The sequence below is a fragment of the Capsicum annuum genome, chromosome 3, assembly GCF_002878395.1.
Source record: "Capsicum annuum cultivar UCD-10X-F1 chromosome 3, UCD10Xv1.1, whole genome shotgun sequence".
In the NCBI taxonomy this organism is placed as follows: Eukaryota; Viridiplantae; Streptophyta; class Magnoliopsida; order Solanales; family Solanaceae; genus Capsicum; species Capsicum annuum.
The window spans coordinates 12,618,993-12,645,070 of record NC_061113.1 but is presented as its reverse complement, the minus strand read 5'-3'; the positions used below and the strand labels follow the sequence as shown (position 1 = coordinate 12,645,070).

The 26,078-nt window shown below is 32.2% G+C and overlaps 2 protein-coding genes across 2 annotated transcripts; both read right to left on the bottom strand.

Moving 5' to 3' along the window:
• Positions 1-1,064: 1,064 nt before the first annotated feature.
• On the bottom strand, positions 1,065-4,684 carry LOC107866470. The gene is made up of 3 exons (XM_047409064.1): positions 2,127-4,684; positions 1,655-1,731; positions 1,065-1,484 (listed from the first exon to the last, which is right to left on the bottom strand). Exon 1 carries the CDS (start codon positions 4,339-4,341, stop codon positions 3,322-3,324), a length of 1,020 nt encoding a protein of 339 aa, XP_047265020.1. The 5' UTR covers positions 4,342-4,684; the 3' UTR covers positions 1,065-1,484; positions 1,655-1,731; positions 2,127-3,321.
• A 13,763-nt stretch (positions 4,685-18,447) lies between these two features.
• On the bottom strand, positions 18,448-19,103 carry LOC107865554 (secreted RxLR effector protein 161-like). Its single transcript, XM_016711799.1, has 2 exons — positions 18,772-19,103; positions 18,448-18,691 (listed from the first exon to the last, which is right to left on the bottom strand). The coding sequence occupies exons 1-2, from the start codon at positions 19,101-19,103 to the stop codon at positions 18,448-18,450; spliced, it is 576 nt and encodes a 191-aa protein (XP_016567285.1).
• Positions 19,104-26,078: the final 6,975 nt, after the last annotated feature.

Below are 26,078 nucleotides of genomic sequence, written 5' to 3'. Positions count from 1 at the left end.
AATTGTGAAGCTTTCTAGAATTTCGATTATGAACATAATTTAAATAAATTTCTATTTGAATTTTATTCAATTATTTTCTGAAATCCTAAATCAATGAACGATCGAATTCAGTTGTTGAATGTGATGAAATTCTATTGACCCATATCAAAATACAAATTAGGTATGCTCCCAGATGAATGAGATGTCTATAACAATTGTACTGCCACCAAAGTACAAACGCCCTCCTGGAAGACCTCCTGCAAAGAAGGATCGTGAAAAATCGGGTCGAGATATGTTTGAAAACTAATGCACTGGATGTGGGACTAAGGGTCACAACATACATTCATGTAGGAAATGTCATAAATGATACATTTTTTCTTCTATATTATTTTTTAATACTTTTTTCTGCACTTTTTATAATAATGAACTCAGTTTTATGGTTCTAAATTTTTATTTAGCATTTGCAATCTTAGCACTGTTTAATATGAATGTTGCATTTGTATATAATGTAAAATCTGAACACTGCTTATATATTTTGAATCTACATATCATATGTATTTTGAACACTGTATATGTATTTTTAGTACAAATTTAGTAACTTTGGTTAACCTCATATGAATGTTAGCTTGAGAATGAAGAAAAATTAAAATAAATATGATGTATATTGCATATGTATTTTTAATGCAGTTTCATATGATTTTAATAAAAGTTTAAAATAAATTAATTTCATGCATTTTTCTAAATTAGTTAGTTTGAATCACCTCATATTTATTTTGAAACTATTGAACAAAGGATAAATACATATGATATATTCTGCATATGTATTTATTTACTGCAAAATCTGAACACTGTATATGTATTTTTGATCTCTAAATCTCACAGCAAAAAAAATAAAACTGCATAAAATACTTAAATGAATTTCTTTCATTCAATTCACAAACTTAAAGTTGAATTCATCTCATATGTATTTTGAATGTAAATGAACACAAATTAAAATATATATGAAGGTAAGTGCATATGTATCTTTATTGAAAATTTCAAGACTGCATATGTATTTTAGAGGTCAATCGCACTGCAACCAATATTATTGAACACTGAAGTAAAACACATAGTACAAAATTGTTGAAAACATATTCAACTTATACAACAGAAATGAATTACTTTCATTCACTTCAAAATAAGTAACATTTAAACACTTCAAAACATGAAATAAGTTTGTACAAAAAAAAAACATCCATACACCAGTTTGTCGACTATCCAATGTAATAAATTCAACAATCATCATATTTCTAAACTTCAGTGACACTAGTTATTCGACTTTGTCTGCCAGGCCTCAAGGGTGCTTCGACATCGCTTTGAGCATTTGCTTCTTATTTTCTCATGTCATATCCCACAATAGTGCAGCATAACATGTACGAAGTGTGTTGGGGTTGACCTCAATCAAAGGAACTCTTTTACCATAAGAAAGACACTCTGCGTATGTTACCATATACAGACCACAGTCCCTACAAAAAAAAATTAAATAATAAAATTTAATTTCTACAAATGATATTGGTAAATGTATATTACAGTACTTACAAGCTTTTACTTGATTGTTGAACCAATTCATATAACACATCAAAAAGATCTGACAAGTTTTTATCTTTGTATATTGGATGGTTATGAAGATCAATACCTTTCTTTTCGTAGAAATTACAAGCTTGGGACACAATGGGATAATCTCAGCTAATTTTTGTATCTCAGCCAGAACAACTGCATAGTGACCAGAGAATTCATATGAATTATATAAGAATATGCACCTCTCGGAGAATCATAAAACTGCGAGAACCCAATGATGTTCCTCAAATTTAATCAAAAAAAAATCTTGTAAAACTGTAAAAAAAAAAAACAACAAAACACATTAAAACTACACCTTAAACTGTATAAATCAACAAAATACAACCAACACATCAAAAAATACATATAACATGCATATGTATTTTTAACAGAATAAATCACATCATTGCAATTCCTAAATACATATCAGGAGAAACATAAAATACATATTAACTCACTAAAAAAATACATATTACCCTAATTGATAAAGCTTTACAGAAATTCCTAAATATATAACAGTAAATAAAAATATATATACAATGAAAAAATACCTCTTCCTCTATGTCTTCTTCAGATTCATTAGCACAAAGAGTTCTCAACATCGTCATCAACATTGTTTGACTTTTCAATTTCTTTTGCTTTTCTTTTCTTCTCATATTTTTTTTATTTGTTCGTCTTTTGGAGAAGAAACTTTTTTCAACCACTTTTTTCTTCAAAATATCAGCTATCTTCAAAAAAAAAAATAAACAACAACAACAATAAATCAACCCAAAATCATCTACAACATTCATTCAACTCCGATTATCCTCCATTTATCGCACAAAATCCAGTTCCAATTCTCATCCAAAATTTAATTTTTTCAACTATATCAACTCATAAAATATCAAATTTAACTGAAAAACAAACAAAACAAAATTCAGCAAATTCACTGACCTTGATTCTCCGTTAACAACTACAAAAATCAAAACCTTAAAAATGAAATGGAGAAATTGTTTAAAGAACAAAATTAAAAAATATATATATATTGAGAAATTGATAACATGCAATAACTGAATTAATTATTTACCTGAAATTGTGGAACAATAATCGTGGAAAAGATGTTAACAAGGAAAAATTTTGAAAGAGAAAATCTGATAAGAAGCATGAAAAATGGTAAAGTATAAACAATTAAAGGAAAGAGAAAGTTTTAAGCATAAATAATGGAACCTGCTTTTAAGATGCGGTAATTGTGGTCCCCCACTTAAAATAATGCTACAACTGCTACACAAGGTAATTAGCAAAAAGTGTTTCTATTTTTTGTAATTTAATACTTAGGTATGCTAACATATGTATTTTTCCCTTTTTAGATTGCCAGTTTAGCTCATAACATATTGGGTTCAGGCTCTCTTTTGGGCTGGATGGTTTTATTTGTGGAGGGGTGGGTGAGTTTGGCCAATTTTAGAGCTTGTATGATACGAGGAATTCATACTTTCCCGGACAGCTAAGAGAACCAATAGATGGGTCCCCTTCATTGTAACTTTTCTTGAATTCCCTTTCGGAGTTTCCTTGCCATTTCATATTTTCTGATTTAGCTTCGGCGAGACAGTATGCATCCCATTCCTCATCATCCTCCAGACAACCTTTGCAAGCACAGTCAATTTCCCATGGGCAGTGTCCCGTGAAAGGACACTTGAACCACTAAACGATGCGCCCATCATGACCGAATTCTTTGATCCAATCATGTTTGCTCATGAAACTCGAGAGAAACTATTTTATGGTTTCCAGGTTCTTCTCATATGGATGGTCATCGTAAGGTTGGTACATATGGATAGAGAAGGTTGTTTTATGGGGCTTCTTGAGATGAGAGTAGTCAAAGCTTACAGTAACTGTCTTGTCGTTCTTTTTGATAAAAGTGGATTCGGTGGACTGGAGAGGTTGATGATGGTCTCTAAACTTCTCATAATTTGTCAACCACGAGTCTGGAAGAATTTTGACAAGTTCTTCTCTTGATATTTGCCTCGGGATCTGGGCACACTGTGTGGTTCCATTGGTGGCATCTACATTTAGTAATAAAGAATTTTTGCCACCTGGAAGAGATAGGTCCATAGCATGGTTCTGAACTCGCCAAGCTAACTGATAGTGGAGAGTTGCATGTATGGCATCTCTAACTTGCGGGGCTCCAAGGATTTGAACCTGGATCTTCAGCGCCTCTGTTAGATAGGGATAAGAGAGGAACATGTTGAAGTTGGGATATATAGTGACAAAGATTGTCCCGGCATTCAGTGTGATGTTCAACATACCCAAGTTCGCATGTTGGTACTCGTTGTATCTAGTATCTAGAAGGGAAAGACGTGCCACTACTGGCTTCCCTTTTCTTCCGTGATACATAAATGCAACTCTGACGACACCAAAATGGATATGGGTGAAGCCTTGGCTTTTCCACTGTCGAGGAAAATCCTCCGGCATCTGTTGAGTGATGAATTGTTCCTCCTGAGTCACAAGAATAGAGTGCTGGTCAATTTTTGATGCAGCAATGAATTCTTTGACTCCCTTTGGATTTTGTTGGACTAAAGAATGGATTTGCATCCATGGATTGCATGCCTTCTTTAGTAGAGGTAGATATGTAGAAGAAATTTTATTTTCAGGTGGTAACACATCTACTTCATAAAGATATTCATATTTGCATGACGGAGTTTTACTAAGAGTAGGAGACATGTTTATTTTTCCTAAGGATTTACACGGACGAGACACAGACGAAGAAGATGGTAAAGACTCGGACACCGACATATTTTTGTTCTTTTTTGGACTACAAAGACACGATCTATATGTGCTAAAAATCTAAGGAAAAGACACGGACACTATTTATTCTAATATGTATGGAAAATAACAAAGACACAAGTATGTACAGGATGTTGATGCTAATAATGAAGGACTCTTGACTCTAGACGGATTTATGGCCAAAAGTAAGTAAAAATTGAAAATGTCAGTTGACGATAATAACTACGGAAATGTATCTTATGCGAATACTTGCTTCCTCCCTTCGAAGAGAAGTGGGATGGCTCTGGCTTGAGTTTTTTGATAGGTAATTGTATAGTAGATATCTACACTGATGAGTTTTTGTTGAGTGAAAAGAAAGATTCTTTTGGCTAGTGTAAAGAAAGATAAGTGAGTTCACCAGTTTAAAGTTTTAAAATGTTAGAAAACATATAACTGTATTTATAATAGGAGAAGTACTTTGAACATGAACAGAAATATTTTTCTGTTATTGTGGAATGCAATAGTTTTTCCAAATTATCCTAGAAGATAAAAATAGATAAAGTTGTACATATCCGTTCTTAAATTTATTTCTACATTAGATTTTATCATGATAGGTATCTAATCCACATATTCCTTTCTCTTATATAATATACCTCTATTATACAAGAAACCCTATCCTTTGAAGGATTAAAAATAAGTAAAACTTTCATGCACAAATATGAATATGAATCGCTTCTATTAACATAAAGTATGTACTTATCTTTATTTATTTCATCTTATATGATACAATTCTATTTTAAGAGTCGAGCAATTGTTATTTAAATTTTTTATTTACCTTACGTGCTTTAATTATAAACTAGTGTCACGACACGTGCGTCGCCCGTGGGTCTTGCGAGATGTAGGTAAAATATGTGTATATCGCCGGACATTGTAATTAGCACCTTTATTGTTGTTAATGTTGTTGTGATTTATTTAGTAAATGTGATATAAAAGTATACATGAAAGAATTTATTAAAAAAAATTTGCTCTTTCCAAGTCGATCACTGAGGCTTGTCATGTCTTCTGCTGTGGATATAAGTCCATATCGTTTATACCTATACGGGCGAACATTTATAGTGGAGTTAGAATTGGAAATTATTTAAAGCATTGATGTTGTATAATAATGTAATGAAACAATTCTCACGTAATAGTTCTTTATAGACGATATTGTGGGTATATGTTCCTTTCATTCGTTTGGGTTGCTCTATGATACAATTCAAATGGCCGCTTTAGCTTTTGATGACATCTTTGGAGGCCAACACCTAAAGGCTCAAGACTTGGTTGCCCCGAGAGCACAAGGATATGCAAGGAAGGCCCATTTTGAGCATGACTTAAATCAATCCCATGTATGGAAGGTTGCTTGGAAGCTTACATTGATGTTAACCCGAGAACCACAAGCCTTGAAGATTTAAGGACTCTCGGGTTTGGACCACCTTTGTTGGTTCACGGTTTTGGTTTCCTTTACTAAGGAAATTTTGGTCACTTAGGCTGCATTTGTTTTTTTTTAAGATTTAGGTGTCTGAATCTGAATGCACATCTGAATGATTAAGATGTTGTCTCTAGATCTGAAAACTGAATGATTAAGACTGTTTGTTTTTCAATATCTGAATGTCCAAAAAAAATTTATTTGTGTATATAATAAAATAAAAAATATAATTTAAATAAAAAATTAATTATATATCAGAAAAGTATGTAATTTAATACAACAAAATTATTATTTGATTGAAAAAATATTTATGTTTGTTAGTGATGGTGGAGATGATTTATCATGGTGGTTGCAGTGACAATGATTGATGTAAGTGATTAGTAATGTTGGTGGTGATAGTTGTGATGGTTGGTATTGTAGTGACTGTTATGATGGTGACGGTTGATAGTGGTGGTGGTGGTTGTGATGTGACGTTGCTTGATGTTAGTAGTTGGAGGTGTTGATTGTGATGGCTGAAAAATGAGTGCATGATGGTTTGACAATGTGTTGGTGCTAGTTGGAGATGTTGTTAGTTGTGATGGTGGAGATGGTTGTTAGTAGAGATAAATTGTTGCGATGGCAGTGGTTGAAATGATGGTAGAGGTGACGTTACTAGTGACAATGGTGGTGGCGGCCAAAGATGTGTAGAGGTTGTGATGTATTAGTGGTAGTTAGCGGTGGTGTTAATTATGATAGATGAGTTGGTCGATAGTAGGGATTGGACGGTAGTGGTTGATGATGGTGGTGCTGTTGACAACGATGGTGAATATAATTAAAATAATAGAGGTAGTAGGTGTGGTAGCGGTTGACAATAGTGGTTGGTAGTGATATCTATTGTCGATAGTGGAGGTGGTTAGCGGTGGTGGGTGGGGATTGACAATGGTGGAGGTGGCAGAGGTGATTAGTAGTGATGATTGATGATTATGAATAGAGTGGCGGTGAATATTATCCAACACAAAATTTCTCTTCAGATCTATTAAGACTTGATTCTAGATCTGAATTATTAAGACCTATTCAGACTTATTAAGAGCTAAAATCTTAATAAAAAACAAATGCACTTAATGATCTGAAGTCTGAACCATTCAGATTCAGACCTCCATTAAGTGCAAACAAATGAGCCCTTAGCCTTAAGGGCATTTTGGACAATTCATATTGTCTTCCAACACACCAAGGCCTCCCTTGGTCATTAAGGATAGTGTGGTCTTTTTTGTCTCCTTTTGTAATATACTATAAGTAGTACATTTTAGGTCTTTTCTCTTTAGTTTATGAAGGATGAAATATTGAAACATTGAAAGTCCTCTCTTTGAGAGTAGAGCACCTTAGTGTAGTCTTAGTTAGGGCTTGGAATAGACATTGTAGTTTAGGGCTTTGAAAAGCTAGTATTGACCTTTGCTTGAAAACGGTGGATCTTGAGGTGCATTGGTTCCCTTGGCGGTCACCGTAGGAGTGTGATGTTGATTATTACATTAATTAGGTTAGTGTTGAAATACACTCGGTTCTTAATCTTGTAATAATCTTTATCTCACTATCTGTCATTTTTATTCTTGTAAACTTGTTGTGTTGTTCTTGTTTTCTACTCTCGATTTGTGTTTGTTCTTGTTGGAAGAAATTGTTGTCTTCTTGCTCTTCATTTTATGTGTAGTTAATCTAGTTTGAGTTGGCTGAAATAGGTGTCAAACACCTTGTGATCTTCTTATTCTTATGTTGTCTTGTGAATTCGAGAGAGGTCTCCAATCGGTCCAAGGATCTTAGTGATTTATGGACTATTTTGAAGTGTGTTTGTGGATTATTTTAAGTCATTTCATGAGTTCCTTGATTTTTTTGTATCATTTGGTATCATATCATGGCTTGATTTTGTTCCCACAAGATCAATCTTGGGCTTGGTAGTGGAAAAATAAAAAAAAATATTTAGAACTACAAATTCCAGAACAGAAATGGCAATCTGTCTGTGTTGTATTCATGGCCGAAAAATGTATTCTTGTTGTTTCTTGGTAGAGATTTTTACTTGTATTTATTGTCTCTAAGTGTTAGTTTTGTTCCTCACTAACACATTGAGTCTATATCTAGATTTGAGCTTTAAAAATTGATGTTGTTATTGTGAACAAGAAGTGGTCGTGAGTTGAAGTTGTTGTTCTAACTTGGCAGTGTGGTGACCTTGTTGTTGGGCGTTGGTTGGTGTTGGTGTTGGTGTTGATCTTGGTGGTTGTTGTAGTGTTCTTATTGTTCATTACAACCTTCATCTAGTGTTAAAATCGAAAACACAACACCAAAGAAACTTGGCCGTTTGTTAATGGTTTTATTGTTAGTCTTGTTGTTGTGGAATTAGGCGTTGAAACTTATTGTTATTCTTGGGAGATTGTTGTTGGTTGATATTGTTATGGTTATTGTGTACTTGAAGTTCTTCACCATATTCATCACCTTGTTAACATAAAGTGAATGATAGATCCTAAAAGATAAAGGAAAGAGCTATAAGTAATTGTTAGTCTTGAAAGACTCCCAACCACCAAAAGACTTTACATCACTTCTCAATCACTCTTTCATGAAATAAGAGTCCATGTTTTAAGAAAAAGTGCTAAAAAAGTCAAGTCTTGAAATTTGAAACTTGAAAAAAGGCTCCAAGACTTATTCTTTCCTCCTTAAAATAAATTTCATCAATGCAAATTAAAATTGGTCAAGACTTGGTTTGAAAAATAAAAATTGTAGAAACCGCAACCAATACGTGGCTGCCACATCATTAAGTTACTGTTCATGCATCGAACTTTGGCTCAAATTTCAGATTTCATAGTTTTCTTTTGTTGTTCCTTAGTTTCAATTTAGTTGGTTCCAATACTAATTGGCAAACTAGTACTCATCTACTAGATTGTTAGTGAGTCTTCGTATTCGTTCATTTGTGTTTGGCATTTGTTATATGCTTTTCTTGTCTTTAAATCATCATAACTTCTTTGTTTAAAGTTCGTAAGTAAATTTTTTTTTGTGTCTTGAATCAATCAAACAAGATCTATTCCGGTCTCCAAGTAGAATTGACATTTTATTGATTATCAGAGTATAAGCAACTTTCAATATTTGTCGCTCCAATTGTAAGAATCACAAAGGTGAGTGTATACGAGTGTTGGTAAGTAGCTTTTACTACTAATCTAGTTTGTTGTCTTTTTGTTTATTGTTGTCTTTTTCTTTAGGTACCATGGCTACCACTAATCTCGATGCCACGTTTGATTGCATCAATGATGATCTTAAAGATATGAAATGGCACGTTGAAAGGCTACGCCAATTGTTACCTAAGTTTTTTCAACAAAATCCAACTCCTCTTATCCAAACAACTTGCGATGAGAGCTTACCGAAGGAAGTTTCTACCTAAGTTTGTGAAGGACCTTAACACCGAGGTAAAAACGAACATACTCATGAACTTCAAGGTAAAATAGCTAACTCTTACACTTTTGTGCATGTGAATAATGATTGTATGGTTAGTAAGCCATTGAGTGTGAGTAGTAGCTTACCTACATGTGAGTATATTGATTCTTTGCCATTTGTGAATGATGTACATATGTGCGAGTGGATACACAAGTTGATTCTATAGATGATCGAATTGACTCTTCTTGCAAGATCGATTTGTGTCCACCTAGTGTTGAAGATACTGTGTTGAATGAAAGTACATTGTTGTGTGAAAAGTGTGTTGACCAACTTGTGTGTAAAACTTGCCCACCACTTGAGGTTATGTGTGATGTGATTAATGAATCTCAAGTGAGTGAAGAATTTAAAAATATTGGTCAAGGAAATAGAAGTGAACCCGAGAGCTCTTCTTAGGGTAATCTTGTGCTTGAAACATGCTTGAAACTCGATATTGATATTTTAAAGAGTGATGAACTTGCTTGTTCCAAATCTGCCCATGGGTTGGATAATGCTCTTTTTAAGTATAATGTCTTGTTTGAAGATGATATAAACACTCCAATGAACCTAGTGGTGAACATGATGGTATAGCTTGCCTTAGAAGCTATAGCTGATATGCTAACACACTATGGTGTAACAACATTCCTCCTAAAGATAGAAATCTCTTTTTGAAAAATGAGAGTACTCTTACGGATAAGAAATGTGTAGTCCTTCTTGAAAACCTGAGGGCAAAGGTGTCATTGACTCCTTGGGATAATATTTCTAGATCTGCATCCTTTCTCGACACACTTATGCTTATATTGCATGGATACCAACTTGAGGATGCCAAGTTGCCTACTTTCTTAAAGGAAAGAAAGTGTATGTGTTCAAATGTCTTGTCTTCACCCGTGTATACCTTTACACTTGGTTCTTTCCTATACTACCTCTTTGCCTATGATGACATCCATGCTAGTTATGAATTTGTATTATGTAGAGATAGAAAACTTGTTGGTTGGTTCACTTATTCTAATGACTATTTTATATGTGTTGGGTGGACTTTAAAACCAATAGTGGCACCATGATTGATGAGGTCACTTGAAGAGGTGATGAAATAATTGTGATTTATGATCCCTAAGTTACGGATGGCCTTACCCTTGGGACTTCGGGATACCATTGAGTCCTTTGTAGTTTCTTTATCTCTTGATACTTGTCATAACCATGACCTTTGTCACGATTTTGCTAAGCTTTTCATGACTAACACCACGGATTCATGGTTATATTCCAAGTATGTCCCACCTTGGCATGATGATATTTTTTACTATGCTAATCTCAACCCTCATGCCATGAGGAAGTTATGCTTGTTTTTCCTTTTTTTTGTTTTGCAAGGTATAGATTCGAGGTCGAATACTTTTCAAGGGGGGGAGGATGATACAAGTCAAATGGCCACCTTAGCTTTTGATGATATCTTTGGAGGCCAACACCTAAAGGCTCAAGACTTGGTCGCCCCAAGAGCACAAGGATATGCAAGGAAGGACCACTTTGATCATGACTTAAAGCAATCCCGTGTATGGAAGGTTGCTTGAAAGCTTACATTGAAGTTAACTCGAGAACCACAAGCCTTGAAGACTTAAGAACTCTCGGGTTTGGACCACCTTTGTTGGTTCACGATTTTAGATTCCTTTACTAAGGGAATTTTGGTCACTTAGCCTTAAGGAATTTTGGACAATTCATATTGTCTTCCAACACACCAAGGCCTCCCTTTGTCATTAACGATAGTGTGGTCTTTTTTGTGTCCTTTCGTAATATACTATAAGTAGTACATTTTAGGTCTTTTCTATTTAGTTTGTGAAGGATAAAATATTGAAACATTGAAAATTCTCTCTTTGAGAGTAGAACACCTTAGTCTAGTCTTAGTTAGGGCTTGGAATAGTCATTGTAGTTTAGGGCTTGGAAAAGCTAGTATTGACCTTTGCTTAGAAACGGTGGATCTTGAGGTGCGTTGGTTCCCATGGAGGTCACCGTAGGAGTGTGGTGTTTATTATTACACTCATTAAGGGATAGTGTTGAAATACACTTGGTGCTTAATCTTATAATAATCTTTTTCTTACTATCTATCCTTTTCATTCTTGCAAACTTGTTATGTTGTTCTTGTTCTCTACTCTCAATTTGTGTTTGTTCTTGTTGGCCAAAATTATTGTCTTCTTGCTCTTTATTTTATGTGCTGTTAATCTAGTTTGGGTTGGCTAAAATAGATGTCAAACACCTTGTTATATTCTCATTCTTGTGTTGTATTGTGAATCCAAGAGAGGTCTTCAATCGGTCCAAGGATCTTAGTGATTTGTGGACTATTTTGGAGTGTGTTTGTGGACTGTTTTGAGCCATTTTGTGAGTTCCTTGGTTTTCTTGTATCACTCTGTCATACTCAGCACTAATTGTTGACATGGAAATCTCTCTTGATAGTGCAACATATATCTGGCCATGTGAGAATACATGTTGTGGCAAATATAGTCCAACATTCGAAATTGTTTGTCTCTATGCTTTGTTTATGGTCATTCAAAGCATAGTCTTATTGAAAATTATTTGTGGACAAATTTGAAAGGATATACTTCATTATCAGCAGGTGAAAGTTGAATTCTAGGAATGCAGATCCGTTTGATAGCTAGTTGAAATTGTTAGGTTTTTGCCCTGATTTTCTTACCAAAATTAAGTTTTACCTTTTTTGTAAGGAAAATAAAAGTAACCATAAATACTTTTACTTTTTCTGAAATAAAAATATAAGACTTTTTCATATTTGGAAAACTTCTTTCTTGGAGGAAAGGTTTTGAAACTCTATAAATAGAAGACCCCCCTTCTCATAACATAACACAATAGCATCCACAATGTAGTCGTTTAAGAGTTTTGTTTAGGGGGACATTTCTCCCAATACGTTTTATGTTTTTTGATATTAGGTTTTATATGTAGGCCAATTGGCCAAATCATAAATAATATTATGCTTTTTTAGTTTAGTTTTGTGTCATCTAAATTATCGTCTCTATGGTTTGCAAATTCTAAGCTTTCGCATGACGCCCTCTCAATTTCAAACCCAACAAGTGGTATCAGAGCCTACGGTTCAAAGATGCAGTGGTTTGGTAAAATGAGATTGAAGACAAGTCTAATACGGTTCTAATCAATTTGCAATCAATTGGATGACAATGAAGATTTTTGTCTAACTACATGTGGAGAACAAGTTTCAACCATATTTTTAACATTCCTATTACTGCATCTTTAAAAATAAAAAATAAAATATTAATTTTTAACCTATTTTTAATCATGATATTTTAAACTTTATTTTTAACCATGGCAAGCAGTAGTTATGAAGATTATATAAAGAACAAAGTTCATGAATGTGATGTGAAGAAGGCAGATCAAGTGAAGAAAATCAACCAAAAAAGGGAAGATTTGTTAGGTTTTTGCCCTGATTTTCTTATCAAAATTAAGTTTTACTTTTTCTTGTAAGGAAAATAAAAGTAACCATAAATACTTTTACTTTTCCTAAAATGAAAATATAAAACTTTTCCATATTTGACAAACCTCTTTCTTGGAGGAAAGGTTTTGGAACTCTATAAATAAAAGACCTCCCTTCTCATAACATAACACGATAGCATCCACAATGTAGTCATTTAACAGTTTTGTTTAGGGGGAGATTTCTCCCAATAGGTTTTATGTTTTTTGATATTAGGTTTTATATGTAGGCCAATTGGCCAATCATAAATAATATTATATTTTTTTGTTTAGTTTTGTGTCGTATAAATTATCGTCTCTATGGTTTGAAAACTCTAAGCTTCCGCATGACGCCCTCTCGATTTCGAACCCAATAGAAGTGTTGTAATTTCTGCATGTATGATGTTATTAAACCCTCGACAAATCATATGTATACCATTGCATAGACCATTGGAAGGATCCAAAGTCCAAAGTAGAATAGTTAGTTTATTTTCTTTTAGAATTTAACGGTAAGTAGTTTTCTCAACTTGATATCTCTTAGTAGCATGCTTAAAGTACTGAAAGCTTGAATGATTCCATTTATCTAAGTGTTAAAGAAAAGGACTTAGTCATATTTTGAGCTCCTAATCATTGATGATTTTATTTTCAACCTTTTCGGCCTTAGAATGATGATTTGTAAGTTGATTCATGATCGGGGGTGTCAAGGGTACATCCCGAGTAAGTTTCAAAATTTTTGGACGAGCATAAGGGCATGTTTGGAAGCTCAAAATAGTAGTTGCGTGCGATTTGCGTGCGACGCACACTCCAGTCCACTGATGGGGTAGCATGCGTTGGAGCATGCATGCACACTCCATTCTAGGGTTCCATAGCATGCGACGCACGCTCCCCTTCAGCGTTCAATTTTCAGTAACATTTTCTAGGGGCTTTTGGGTCAATTTCACCCACATTAATTCGGCCTAAATACCAAATTAAAGTCTCAAAACATCACTTTAAGACCTCAAAATTCATATTCTCTCAAATTGAAATCATCTTTATTTTCCCAAGAATAAAAACCCTAAGCTTTTAAGCCAAGATTTCAAGAGAATAGATCAACGTTCGAGTTTCATATTTCAAATCTTATAATCTAAGGTACATGGGGTTTTCCTAAAACTACTTGGGCATAAGGGAGTTGCTTCAATAACTTTTAACATTGTGAAATCATGAATCTTGAAGGGGTTTTGGAATTTACATCGAAATTGTGCATTTTGAATTCGTTAATGATATTATTATTTTGATCTTGAGGCCTTTCTCCCAAATTGATTTGTAATCTTATATATGTATGTATGTGTTTAAAGTTGATATTTGAATTTACAACATGACTACTTACGCTCCCTCTCGTGTTGCAATACCTCTTGATCTTAGAATGTTATGAGTTGAAGAATGTTATTTAGAAGCATGTTATCAATGTTCTTGACTATTGTTGAATGATCTAAGATTGATTTATTAATTGATGAGAGGGGGTTTTACATGTTGATAAACGTTGAAAATATATTTATATAATGAAAGAATTGTATGGTTTGCCAAAAATACATGACCATCACCTGTTTGTTGAAATATTGAAAAGAGTGATCCTTGCATAATTTGATAAATGTTTTGAAGTATGAAGCTTCTTGAATTGTTTGAAGTATGGTGGTCCAAACTTTATGTTTTAAAAGAAAAGACTATGATATAATATTTTATGGCTCAAAAATATAACTTGCAAGTCTTGGTATGACGATACCAAATCATACAATGCCATAACAGACACATAATAGAATAGAAATCAGATTTTTATTCAGACTTACAGATTCTGAATTCAGAAAGAATGCATGTTCAGAAAAGGCTAAAATTAGGCATAAAGAGATGTTAGGTGGTTATCTGAAGAACGAAAGAGTTCATAAAAGTCTCTTTCCAAAACTGTGTTTTGCTGATACGGGTCACTATGTCCTCTAGAGTGATTATATATTGGCCTAGTGCCCTGTGGCGTATCAGACTCAGACACTCCAACTCTTGCGGCAAACTTTAGTTGGGGGCTTAGCCGCCGAGTTAAGGGAGAACTCCATATAGCTTTTGGGGTTGTAGACTTTGTAGGGTGTACCACCTAACTCAGAAGTAATACAAAGATCAGAAATTGCATTGACAAGAATGTTTTATAATTATCAAAGGAATGTCCATGTGTTTTGAACTATATCATGCATGATGTTTCATGACTTGCTCTCATCTATTTTATTTATATAAAGGCATTATTTTGGATTGCCCTGCGTACCAGTATAATTGTATTGACCCCCTATATTTCAGGGTCTGAGGCTCAATCTAGGGATCCTGCTAAGCCGTAGATTTATTTTAGATTGAATTAAAGTTTACAGTTGGTGAGACTTCTTTATTTTGGGAGGCCTATTTTTTTTCAGTCATATGTTATTTATTTTGGCTTAGGTCAACTGGGGGTCTTGTCCCAGTTACTGACAGTTTTGTTGATTTTCATATGTATTAGAGATTTCGCAGATTGAAATAGATGTTGATGGATTTCTTTCAGTACTGTTAAATTGAATTCAGAGTATGACTATGATTTTGTAATGAATTATATTTCCACAACTTTTATTTATCATATGAGTATTGTGCATGATTACTAGAAGTAGAAGGGCGCCCGAGCCTCCATGGTTCGGGATGCTCGTCGCGGACAGGGTCCTGACTCGGTTCGTGACATAGAATTAGCCTGTTTAAGGGAAATTCAATACATGTAAGTTTCTAAACAATTGTTTTTAAACATCTATATATAGATACATTTTTGTATAAGAAAATATTAAGTGTCTTATTTAGTATAATTAGTTTTACCGCACGTGTAACGTTTAATTATTTGAAATTAAATAAATTTGTTTATTAAAGTGTAAAAGTTCAAATCACTTTTCAAAAAATTTTCACATTTTAATATAATAATGTAAACATAAACATATACACATATATATTTTACCACCAGAAGTTTCAAGTGGTTGATGGATCATCACTTTTGAGTTTATCGTTTAGTACCTCTTTACCTTGTTGCCACAGGCTAAGAGAGACACATAGATTTGAACCATATTTGTATTACGATTATTTTTTCTTTTTTTATATATATTTAAAAAAATTTCGTATTTTTAAAGCCAAATCTTTACAAAATCATTGATTACATTCTTATTACGAACTTAAAATTTTTTAAAATTTAGTACTTCTTAAATTTTTCTTTTTCTAACAGTTTTATATTTATTTTCAGATTTTTTAGATCTTCTTAAAATCAAATTTAGTTGATTTAGAATTTTTAAACTAATGAAAAAAGTATTAGTTGTCATTAAATTTGATGACTTCTATAAGAAAAGGTTTGACCATAAATTTATTTAATTAATTTTCAACTCTTAAATTAGGAAAAAGTGGTGAAATTATGATGACTTCTAATAATGAAAAATTTAAACATAAATATATTTAATTAATTTTTAACTCTTAAATATTAGGAAAAAATAGTGAAAAGACGATTTTGTCTAAAACGAATACTTCAGTGAAGGGTAAAAAGTTCAAACAATATTTCTAAGACTTTTCACACTTTTAATATATTATAGATTATAGATATAGATTATAAATATAGATATAGATATAATTTGCCTAATCTGTTTGAGTATGTGTTAGAGTTGTGACCCGAATTTTGTTGATCTAGCCCTGAAAAGTTTACGGTACGATCCATGTTTGTGATTGTTGTGGGGTCTGTGGTGGTAGCAGAGGGATAGGCCCGATTCCGGATCCCACCACTGATCCCTTTGAGGGTGCGGGGGCAAAGCCACCTCGGTATGGACCTGCATATTTTGGGGCTTAGGATTTAATTGTACGCACGTATTATATAAGTGCGTTTAATGGGCTATTTCAGGTAGTTTTATATACACGAAATTGAGACTATCGTTTCCACCTTGTATTCCTCTTCTTCATAGTGAATTTCATCTGTCTCTGCCCGTGGTTTTTCCCATCAAGGGTTTCCACGTAAATCTGTGTGTTGTTGTTTTTATTTTGCTTGTGGTATTGCTTATTCATGTATGGCGGAAGATCATTTGATGTTAAAGTATTCAGGTATTCTGCTTGATAGTAATTTTGTATCATCTTCTGCAGAGTCAAAACACGTAGAAATTTGATCCACTGATAAATCACCCATTAAAAGCGGCAAGCTTGTTGTTGTCTTTCTACCTTGTACATAGAGGGACCTAATTTTGCAATTTGGTTGTTATGTTTTTTTTTTTTTTTGCAATCCTGCTTTGATGACATTCATTTTGAGCCCATTATGGTCTCTCTACTCCACAAAGGTAGGGGTAAGGTCTTAGTACATCCTGCTCTCTTCAAACTCCAAGTGGGAATTCACCGAGAATGTTGTTGTTATTGTTATTATTTATATTGAGGGATATAAAAGTGCTATTAGCAAAGATCAGCTGTAGTGGTAGCAGAAACAGAAGCGAAAAAAGAAAGAAGCATGTATAATCTCTTTATCATTTTCTTGTTCTGTTTTCCCTCAAAGGGCTGTTGGTTTTTATAAATGGTTAAGAAATCATGGACATGGCAGACGGGGCCAACCACTCTTTACAGAAAATCCGATCTCTTTGATGTCTCACTCTTCCTTTCTGGGATAAACTGTGATGAAGGTTCTACCATAAGCATTATCATCACAGCCTCTTTTGAAAGATGGAAACTTCCCCATAAATAGACATTTGAACAATTTCAAGCGATTTTTAACAACCATAAGCTAAAATTAGAGCAATATTTTGTCTAACTTAGCTTCTAAAGAGGGTTGTTGATTTTCTCAATGAAATGAAGTAGTAAAACCCAAAAAGAAGAAAATCATCATCACATTCCACTTTTTCAGATCAACCAATATTCTTGTAAATGGCTCATTAAAAGGGGCGACTACCCTGTTGTGTCATTTCTACCTGGTATTTTACATGGACGCAAAAGTAACTATTGTGAAAATCAGCTGTAGTAGTAGCAGAAACCGAAAATGGAATATATATATATATATATATATATATATATATATATATATATATATACATGAAAATCAACATTCTTGTTCTTTTATCTTTTGCGTTTTTTGAGCTAAAGGGCTGGTGAATAGAGTAAAAATCAAATCATAGGCATACCGGAGATGGTCAACCTCACTGAACTTTGAGCTAAAAATTGGTGGAGAACTGCATCAGAAAAATAGGTTCAACAAAACTGAAGAACAACTGTAATTTCTCAAGATAGCAGTAAGCATTTTGTTGATTCAACAATGGAGGAAGTACATAGTTTGATAGTTGTAGTAGAAGAGAGGGAGAAAGGGAACTAAGAGAAGAACATGAGGGAGAAGAGAATCTGCTTGTATTGATTGATTAGTCACATGTACATTGTCCTATATATAGACTAGCTTGTGAGTTGTCTAACTAACTAATCTAGCCGTTAAGATTCTCTGTAATTAATTCTCAAAACAATTACAACTGAAAAATGGAAACAAGTCTTGTCTGTTTTCTTTTGAGTCCTTCACCCTCTCTATATCTTCAACACTCCCCCTCAAGCTAGGAAGGTGAAAAGATGTCACAGATTCCTAGCTTGGTATTGAGATGGACTTGTTGAGCTCTTGTCAGTCCTTTAGTCAGCATGTCTGCAGGTTGATCTTTAGCTGCAATGTCGTGAGTTCTGATTATTTCTTCAACAATCTTTTCCCTTATGAAGAAGCAGTCAATATCAATATGTTTTGTGCTCTCATGATATATTAGATTAGTTGTTATTTATTGGGCAGACTTGCTATCACTGAACACATCCACAACTAGCAACACTTCACTCTCAATCTCTTTCATCAAGCCTAGAATCCATATTAGTTTAGCTGTTACTACTGCAAGACTTGTGAATTCTGCCTCAGCTGAGCTCTTGGATACAGTGATTTGTTTCTTTGATTTCCAAGATACTATTGAATTTCCAATCATCACAAAATAACCAGTCACAGACCTTCTAGTTTGAGGGCTAGATGGCCAACTACATCACAGTAGGCACTCACTCTACTATCTGAGTCACTAGACAACAATGCACCCTGACCTGGTTATTCCTTAACATACCTTACCACTCTGAGTACAGCTTCTATGTGAGACTTCTTAGGATCTTGAAGGAACTGACTTAGAGTTTGAACACAAAAGGCTATGTCTGACTTTGTCATAGTTAAGTATAGCAACTTGCCAATCAACTTTTGATAAGTTGCTTGGTTTATTGGTGGATCATCAGTAGTATGGTTTTGCTTGACATGCTCATCAAATTGTCTAGATGTCATCTTGATGTTGTAGTCCGTAAGAGTAGTTGCAGGCTTGGCTGCTTTCAAACCTAGTTCAGATAGTAAGTCCAATGCATATTTTCTCTGATGCATCAATATTCCTTTATCAGACCTTGCGTTCATCTTGAAGTTTTGATGTAGCATTGTCTTGATCTCTTCTAACAGTGTATAAATTTTCTTTTTGAAAAGGCATCGTTTCCACCCCAAACTATACCCGAAAAGTCTAAGCCACACCTAAACTATACTAGTGACCTATTACACACCTTAACTATAAAAAAGTGATACTTTTTACGCCCTGTTAGGCATTACACCACTTGCATGTGATGTGGTGTTTTACACGCACTGCCACATCAGCGCCACATCAGCACCACGTCAGCATCATCCGAAAAAATAATAAATTTATTATTTTCATAAATTTTTCTTTTTTTTTTTAAATTTAATTTTTTTCTTCTTCTTCACTACCCAAATCCTCCATGAGGTCAATTTTTTTTTTCTTCAATGTCCAAATTCTTGAATGCCCAGTCTCTGTTGGTACAAGACATTCTCTGCAACCAAAGCAGATTCCAAATTGGTGAAGTGGCTATCATCTAGAAATTCTTCCAAATCAAGGAACTTCAAGCGCAACTTTTAACAATGTTCTTCATCACCTACAATTTTTTTTTAATGCTTTTGTTCTCTTTAGCAAACATCAAAGTCTCATTGTTGTTGTCATATTTGAATTGGAAGATGAATGAATTGGAAGGTGAAATTCAAAGAGAGAAGCAAAAAGTTGAAAATCAAAATGCAACCAGTGGGATTAAGAAGACATTGAAAATCAAAATTCTCCCAATGGCATAATTTATTATTCAATAGATAATTTTAGAAATTAATTGTACAAAATTCAGTGGGGTTAAGATGGCATTTTCGTCAAGTGTTTGATGAAGTGTGATAAAAAATTTTAAAATTTTCTCGTTTAGATAGAAAATTCAATTTGATTTTGTTCATGATAAAATTGATATTGATTCGATGAAGGTGGAGGATGGGGTGTGAAGAAATTGCTTATTTAGGGTTGGGGGTGATGAAGAAGATTCGTTGGTTGGGGTGGGGTTGGATTTTTAGGGTGGGGGTGATGAAGGAGAAGATGTTTTGATGAAGGTGGAGGATGGGATGTAAAGAAATTATTTATTTGGAGGTGGGGGTGATGAAGAAGATTTGTTGGTTGGGGTGGAGTTTGATTTTTGGGGTGGGGGTGATGAAGAAGATGATGTTTTTTCCACGTCAAATCTAGGGGGTAAAAAATATCACTTTTTTATAGTTTAGGTGTGTAAAAGGTCATTAGTATAGTTTAGGTGTGTCTTCGACTTTTCGGGTATAGTTTAGGGTGGAAACGATGTCTTTTTCCTAAAATATATTAGTAATATTTTTATTAGTAATGCTTCTATTAGTAAATGCCGATATTATTTGTGTTAACATGAGTTCTTATACATTGTTTAACGTGCTGCATTAAAATTTACCTTTTCGATTTTGATATATTTAAATAAAAGTTTTTAAAAAAAAAAAAGAATTGCATATATATTTTAAGATTCATTCGAGATCTAGCACGGATTTAATATATTAATTTTTATCTCAATTTATGTGACACAAATAGAATTTAGATAATCAATCATACTTTTAATAGGTATTTAGATAATTTAATTTGTTAACTATTGTAATTTATAATTTTTTTGTGTAATTTTCAAATAATATGTATTATTTTTATTGTCCAAATTTTTGTGGCATTGATAGTCAATTATATTTTAAAAATAATTTAAGTTTTTAATTATTGTGATTTGTAATACTTTTCTTCTATTCCAATTTCAGTGACACTAATATAATTTCAAGAGTCGGCCAAATATTTTATATCTTTTAAAACTTTTAAGTTGTTAATTATTGTGATTTCTAGTATTTTTTATGTAATTTTTTGGAAATATATAACATATTAAATTATTTTTAGATATTTTAAGTTGTTAACTATTGTAATTTATAATACTTTTTATATAATTTTTTTGAATAATATATGCTACTCTCCTTGTCCAGAGTTTTGTGTCGACGATAGCCAATTATATTTTTTAAATAATTTAAATTTTTTATCATTGTAATATATAATATTTTTTTTATTTCAACTTATGTGGCACAATGCATAAATGACCATAATAATTAATTAGGGGTGATATAGTAAAATATAATTATTATTATTATTTATTATTTTTGTTATATATATATGTGTTGATTCAAGAAGAATTTGGAAATACTTAGAAATGTGTTGAATGTTACAAATGTTAATAATCCATTTGGTGCTTCTTGATTTCTCTACATTTATCTCTTGTATGTTTTTACTCTTTTGCCCTTTAAATACGTTACTCTTCTTGTCCAAATTTTTGTGGCATTGATAGTCAATTATATTTTAAAAATAATTTAAGTTTTTAATTATTGTGATTTATAATATTTTTCTTCTATTCCAATTTCAGTGAAACTAATATAATTTCAAAAGTCGATCAAATATTTTATATTTTTTAAATCTTTTAAATTGTTAATTATTATGATTTCTAGTATTTTTTATGTAATTTTTTGGAAATATATAACATATTAATTTTTTTTTAGATATTTTAAGTTGTTAACTATTGTAATTTATAATACTTTTTATATAATTTTTTTTGAATGATATATGCTACGCTCCTTGTCCAAAGTTTTGTGTCGATGATAGCCAATTATATTTTTTAAATAATTTAAATTTTCTATCATTGTAATTTATAATATTTTTTCTATTTCAACTTATGTGGCACAATGCGTAAATGACCATAATAATTAATTAGGGGTGATATAGTAAAATATAATTATTATTATTTATTATTTTTATTATGTGTATGTGCTGATTCAACAAGAATTTGAAAACATTTAGAAATGTGTTGAATATTAAAAATGTTAATAATCCATTTGTAACATTTGGAGCTTCTTGATTTCTATACATCTCTTATGTGTTTTTACTCTTTTGCCCTTTGAGTATATGTAACAATTTTTAAAATTTTTTTTTAAATATCATCAAAATTTTACTCTTTTGCCCTTTGAATACGTTACTCTTCTTGTCCAAATTTTTGTGGCATTGATAGCCAATTATATTTTAAAAATAATTTAAGTTTTAATTATTGTGATTTATAATACTTTTCTTCTATTCCAATTTCAGTGACACTACTATAATTTCAAGAGTTGACCAAATATTTTATATCTTTTAAATCTTTTAAGTTGTTAATTATTGTGATTTCTAGTATTTTTCATGTAATTTTTTTTGAAATATACAACATATTAAATTGTTTTTTCTATTTCAACTTATGTGGCACAATGATTAAATGACCATAATAATTACTTAGGGATGATATAGTAAAATTACGGTTGAAGAAGAGATGTCATAAATGTCTATTTAATTTTTTGCTTAAATATTATTAATTTTTTAATGTATAAATAACTTATAATAATTAATTAGGAGTCGTATAATAATTAATTAGGAGTGATATGGTACAGTTACGGTTGAAGCAGACATGTCATAAATGTCTATTTTATTTTTTAATTAAATATTATTAATTTTTTAGTATATAAATAACTTATAATAATTAATTAGGTGTGATATAATAATTAATTAGGGGTAATATAGTACAATTACGGTTGAAGCAGACATGTCATAAATATTTATTTAATTTTTTAATGAAATATTATTAATTTTTAATATATAAATAATTTATAATAATTAGTTATATGTAGGCCCCATTATATTCAATAGGAGTAGCATCAATGGCAAAGTGATAATTTATTGGAGTGGCATGAGTTGCAATAAGGACTTTTCTTAAAGTTGTTGATAAGGTCCAAACATTAAAACACAAAATACAATTTTCCTAAGCAAACTAATCTTGCAAAGTATTTTATAGACCTTAGTATCCTAAAACTTTGTTTTAATACCCATAAGCTAACATGTCAAAATCATCATTTCTAATATATAGAAAAAAAAAAAAATAATCTTCTATATAATATAAGAAAAGAAAAGAAAAATAATATTTTTTAAAATAATTTAAATTTTTAATTATTGTGTAAAACCTTTTCTACTCCAATTTAAGTGACATGATACATAGATGACCATAATAATTAATTAGAGGTGATATAGTAAAATCACAATTGAATATATTAGGAAAAAATTTAAATTAAGTGAAATTATAATAACAAATAAGAAAGAAAGTAAATTATATGTTTGATATCAAATTAAATAAAGAATAAAATTTATTTAATTGCATCAATTATAATTAATTTTTACAATAAATTATCATCCTACTAATCAATTTACTTAAATATATTTGAAATAATTTTATACATAAAAATAAAAATAAAAAATAAGATTGAAAAATAAATGGAAGATAGAGGGCCCACATGTGTGGAAATATGTGTGATGGCATTATGGTAAATTTCTTCAATGACATTGCTTGTAATTAAAGAGAAAATAATGAGTTTTTGTTCAAACTTTTTATGAAGTTCCAAAGTCAAAACACAAAAAATAATTAAATTGAGCTTATAATTTATTATAATGATCAAATTACCCCTAGAAAAATTTGTTATGTCATTTTCATCCCACGAGCAAACCAAATCTTCTGTACTATACAAATATATTTTTGAATGAGGAAAGAGAGATGCCACATTCTTGGTGAGGGCTCAAGAAGAGTGGAATAGGAGTAGGATCGGTCTGATAGGCTTGCAGATATGACTCAGAATCTGTTGGGGAAATTAAAATAATAATAATAATTAAATCAAGTTAAGAAAATTTTAAATTTAAATTTAAATCAAGTTGCTATTTAGTCCATTTGAATTATAATCTGATCTTTACTTCTTTTTGTATGAGTAATATTCTAGTAATAAAATAATCAGATTTTATTTTGCTATTATTAATACTTATTATTTGTGTTCTATTTTTCATTTCTCTTTGATTTATAAAAACAGCTTCCCTGCTATCATAAGTTACAGGTAAAACCTTGTACATATTATCTCAGACATTTGTGAGATTTTACTTAATTTATGGTTGTAGTTATTACATAGTAATTAACCATGTGTTCTGTTTTCGATGTTTAATTTAATACATGAAATGAAAAGCAAGAGAACATATAATTGTGTTAGGGAATGTGGAGTTTTGATGATGGACACAGGAATGAAACAGGTTATTCAAGTTGTTCCATACAAGTGGACAAAAAGCTTAATTGCAGACAAGATATGGATAAGATGATTCTGTATACAAACAAGAGAGACGTTGAGTCAAAGAAGTCTTGCAGAAATTGAGTTGAACAAGAAGTCTTGTAGAAGTTGATGAGATCAAGAAGTCTTGCAGCTTTCAAAGTTGAGTCTATCAGGAAGTCTACATGAGTAAAGGATAAAGCAAAAGAGTCCTACTTAATCTACAAAAGAGAGAGACGGCTACAAAGAAGTGAAGTTACTTGATAGAGTTTGATAGAAGATAGAAATAGATTTGAAGAAGGACTGTATCAGGAGATGTGAATATATACATTCAAGTAACTTACTCAAGCACTGAAAAGAAAGTCAACAATCAGCAAATAGTTCACTTACTTGAAGAAGAACCTGGTCCCTTACTTAGCAAGTCTTAGACTGATTGTCGTAGGTAGGATCTTTGAGTTGTAATAAGTCATTGTTCTAGTCTAAGTGATCTATAAACTGAGTTAGGTACTGTGTCTTCAAGTTAGAGAACTTGAAGACTTGGGAACATTAATCTCTGGGAGATTTGTGTTTTTGTAGTTATAGGAGTTAGAAGTTTTAATTCCTAGGTTACAAGAAGTCTTGTAATTTTTGTTGGTTGTTGAGGCTCAAGTATTATAGTGAAGTTTGGGTTAAATCCTGTAGAGGTACAGGTCGTGGTGTTTTACACCTTTCTTGAGTCGGGTGTTTTCCACGTAAAAATCACTGTGTTCAGTTTTTACTTCTATGGACCACGTTTAGTTACCTGTTCCTCATATAGGTAACTGCTAGAGTATAATATTAACATCAATAGGGGCACACACTATAACAAGTGGTATCAGAGAGAGGTTATCTTAAATAAGGCTAGCATCTAAGAAAAGATCAATGATGAATTCCGCACCTCCTACTGGTCACAGTGAAGGTCAGTCGACTACTAGACCTCCACTTTTTGATGGGTCTCACTTTATCTGGTAGAAAGCTAGGATGGAGCTGTTCATTCAAGGTGAAGACTACAAATTATGGGATAGAATCAATGATGGTCCTACTATTCTAATGAAGTTGGTTGATGGTGAACCAGTCAAGAAAGTAAGGAGTGAATTTACTCCTGGTGACTTATTGGCTCTAAAGAAGAATGTTAAGGGTAAGAACATCTTGGTATGTGGATTAGGACCTGTTGAATACAACAGAGTATCAACCTGCACTACTGCTAAGAAAATTTGGGATGCTCTGGTAAATGCTCATGAAGGTACCTCTCAAGTAAGAAAATTCAGGATTTCTCATCTTTTTACTGAATATGAGGCTTTTAAGATGAAAGAAAATGGGACTCTGCATGAGATGATGATAAGGCTTACTACCCTAACAAATAAGCTGACTTCCCTAGGAAAGGTCATTACTGAAGAGGAACGAGTTGAAAAAGGTACTTAGGATATTGCCAAAATCAAAATGAAATGTTAAAGTGATTGTATTCAGGGAATCAAATAAGGATCTAGCAGGGATGACTTTGGATGAACTGGTAGGGAACTTAAGGACTTATGAAATGAAAGTTGATGGAACCAAAGAGCAAGAAGCTCTTAAGAAAATTCTGGCGCTAAAGGCTTCTGATAGTGATGAGGAATTTGAACTTGACAAGGAGCAAATTGCTTTCATAACCAAAAACTTCAGCAAATTCTTTAAGAAGAAGAAGGGAAAAGGTAGTAAGAAATTTTCTACTAACAATCCAAATGGTTGTTACAAGTGTGGAAAAATTGATCATCAGATCAGAGACTATCCAATCTGGGAAATTGAATGGAAGAAAGAAAGGGCTGAAAAAGAATTGAAAGAAAAGGCTAAAAGAAAGGAGGAACAACATGCAATGATAGAAGC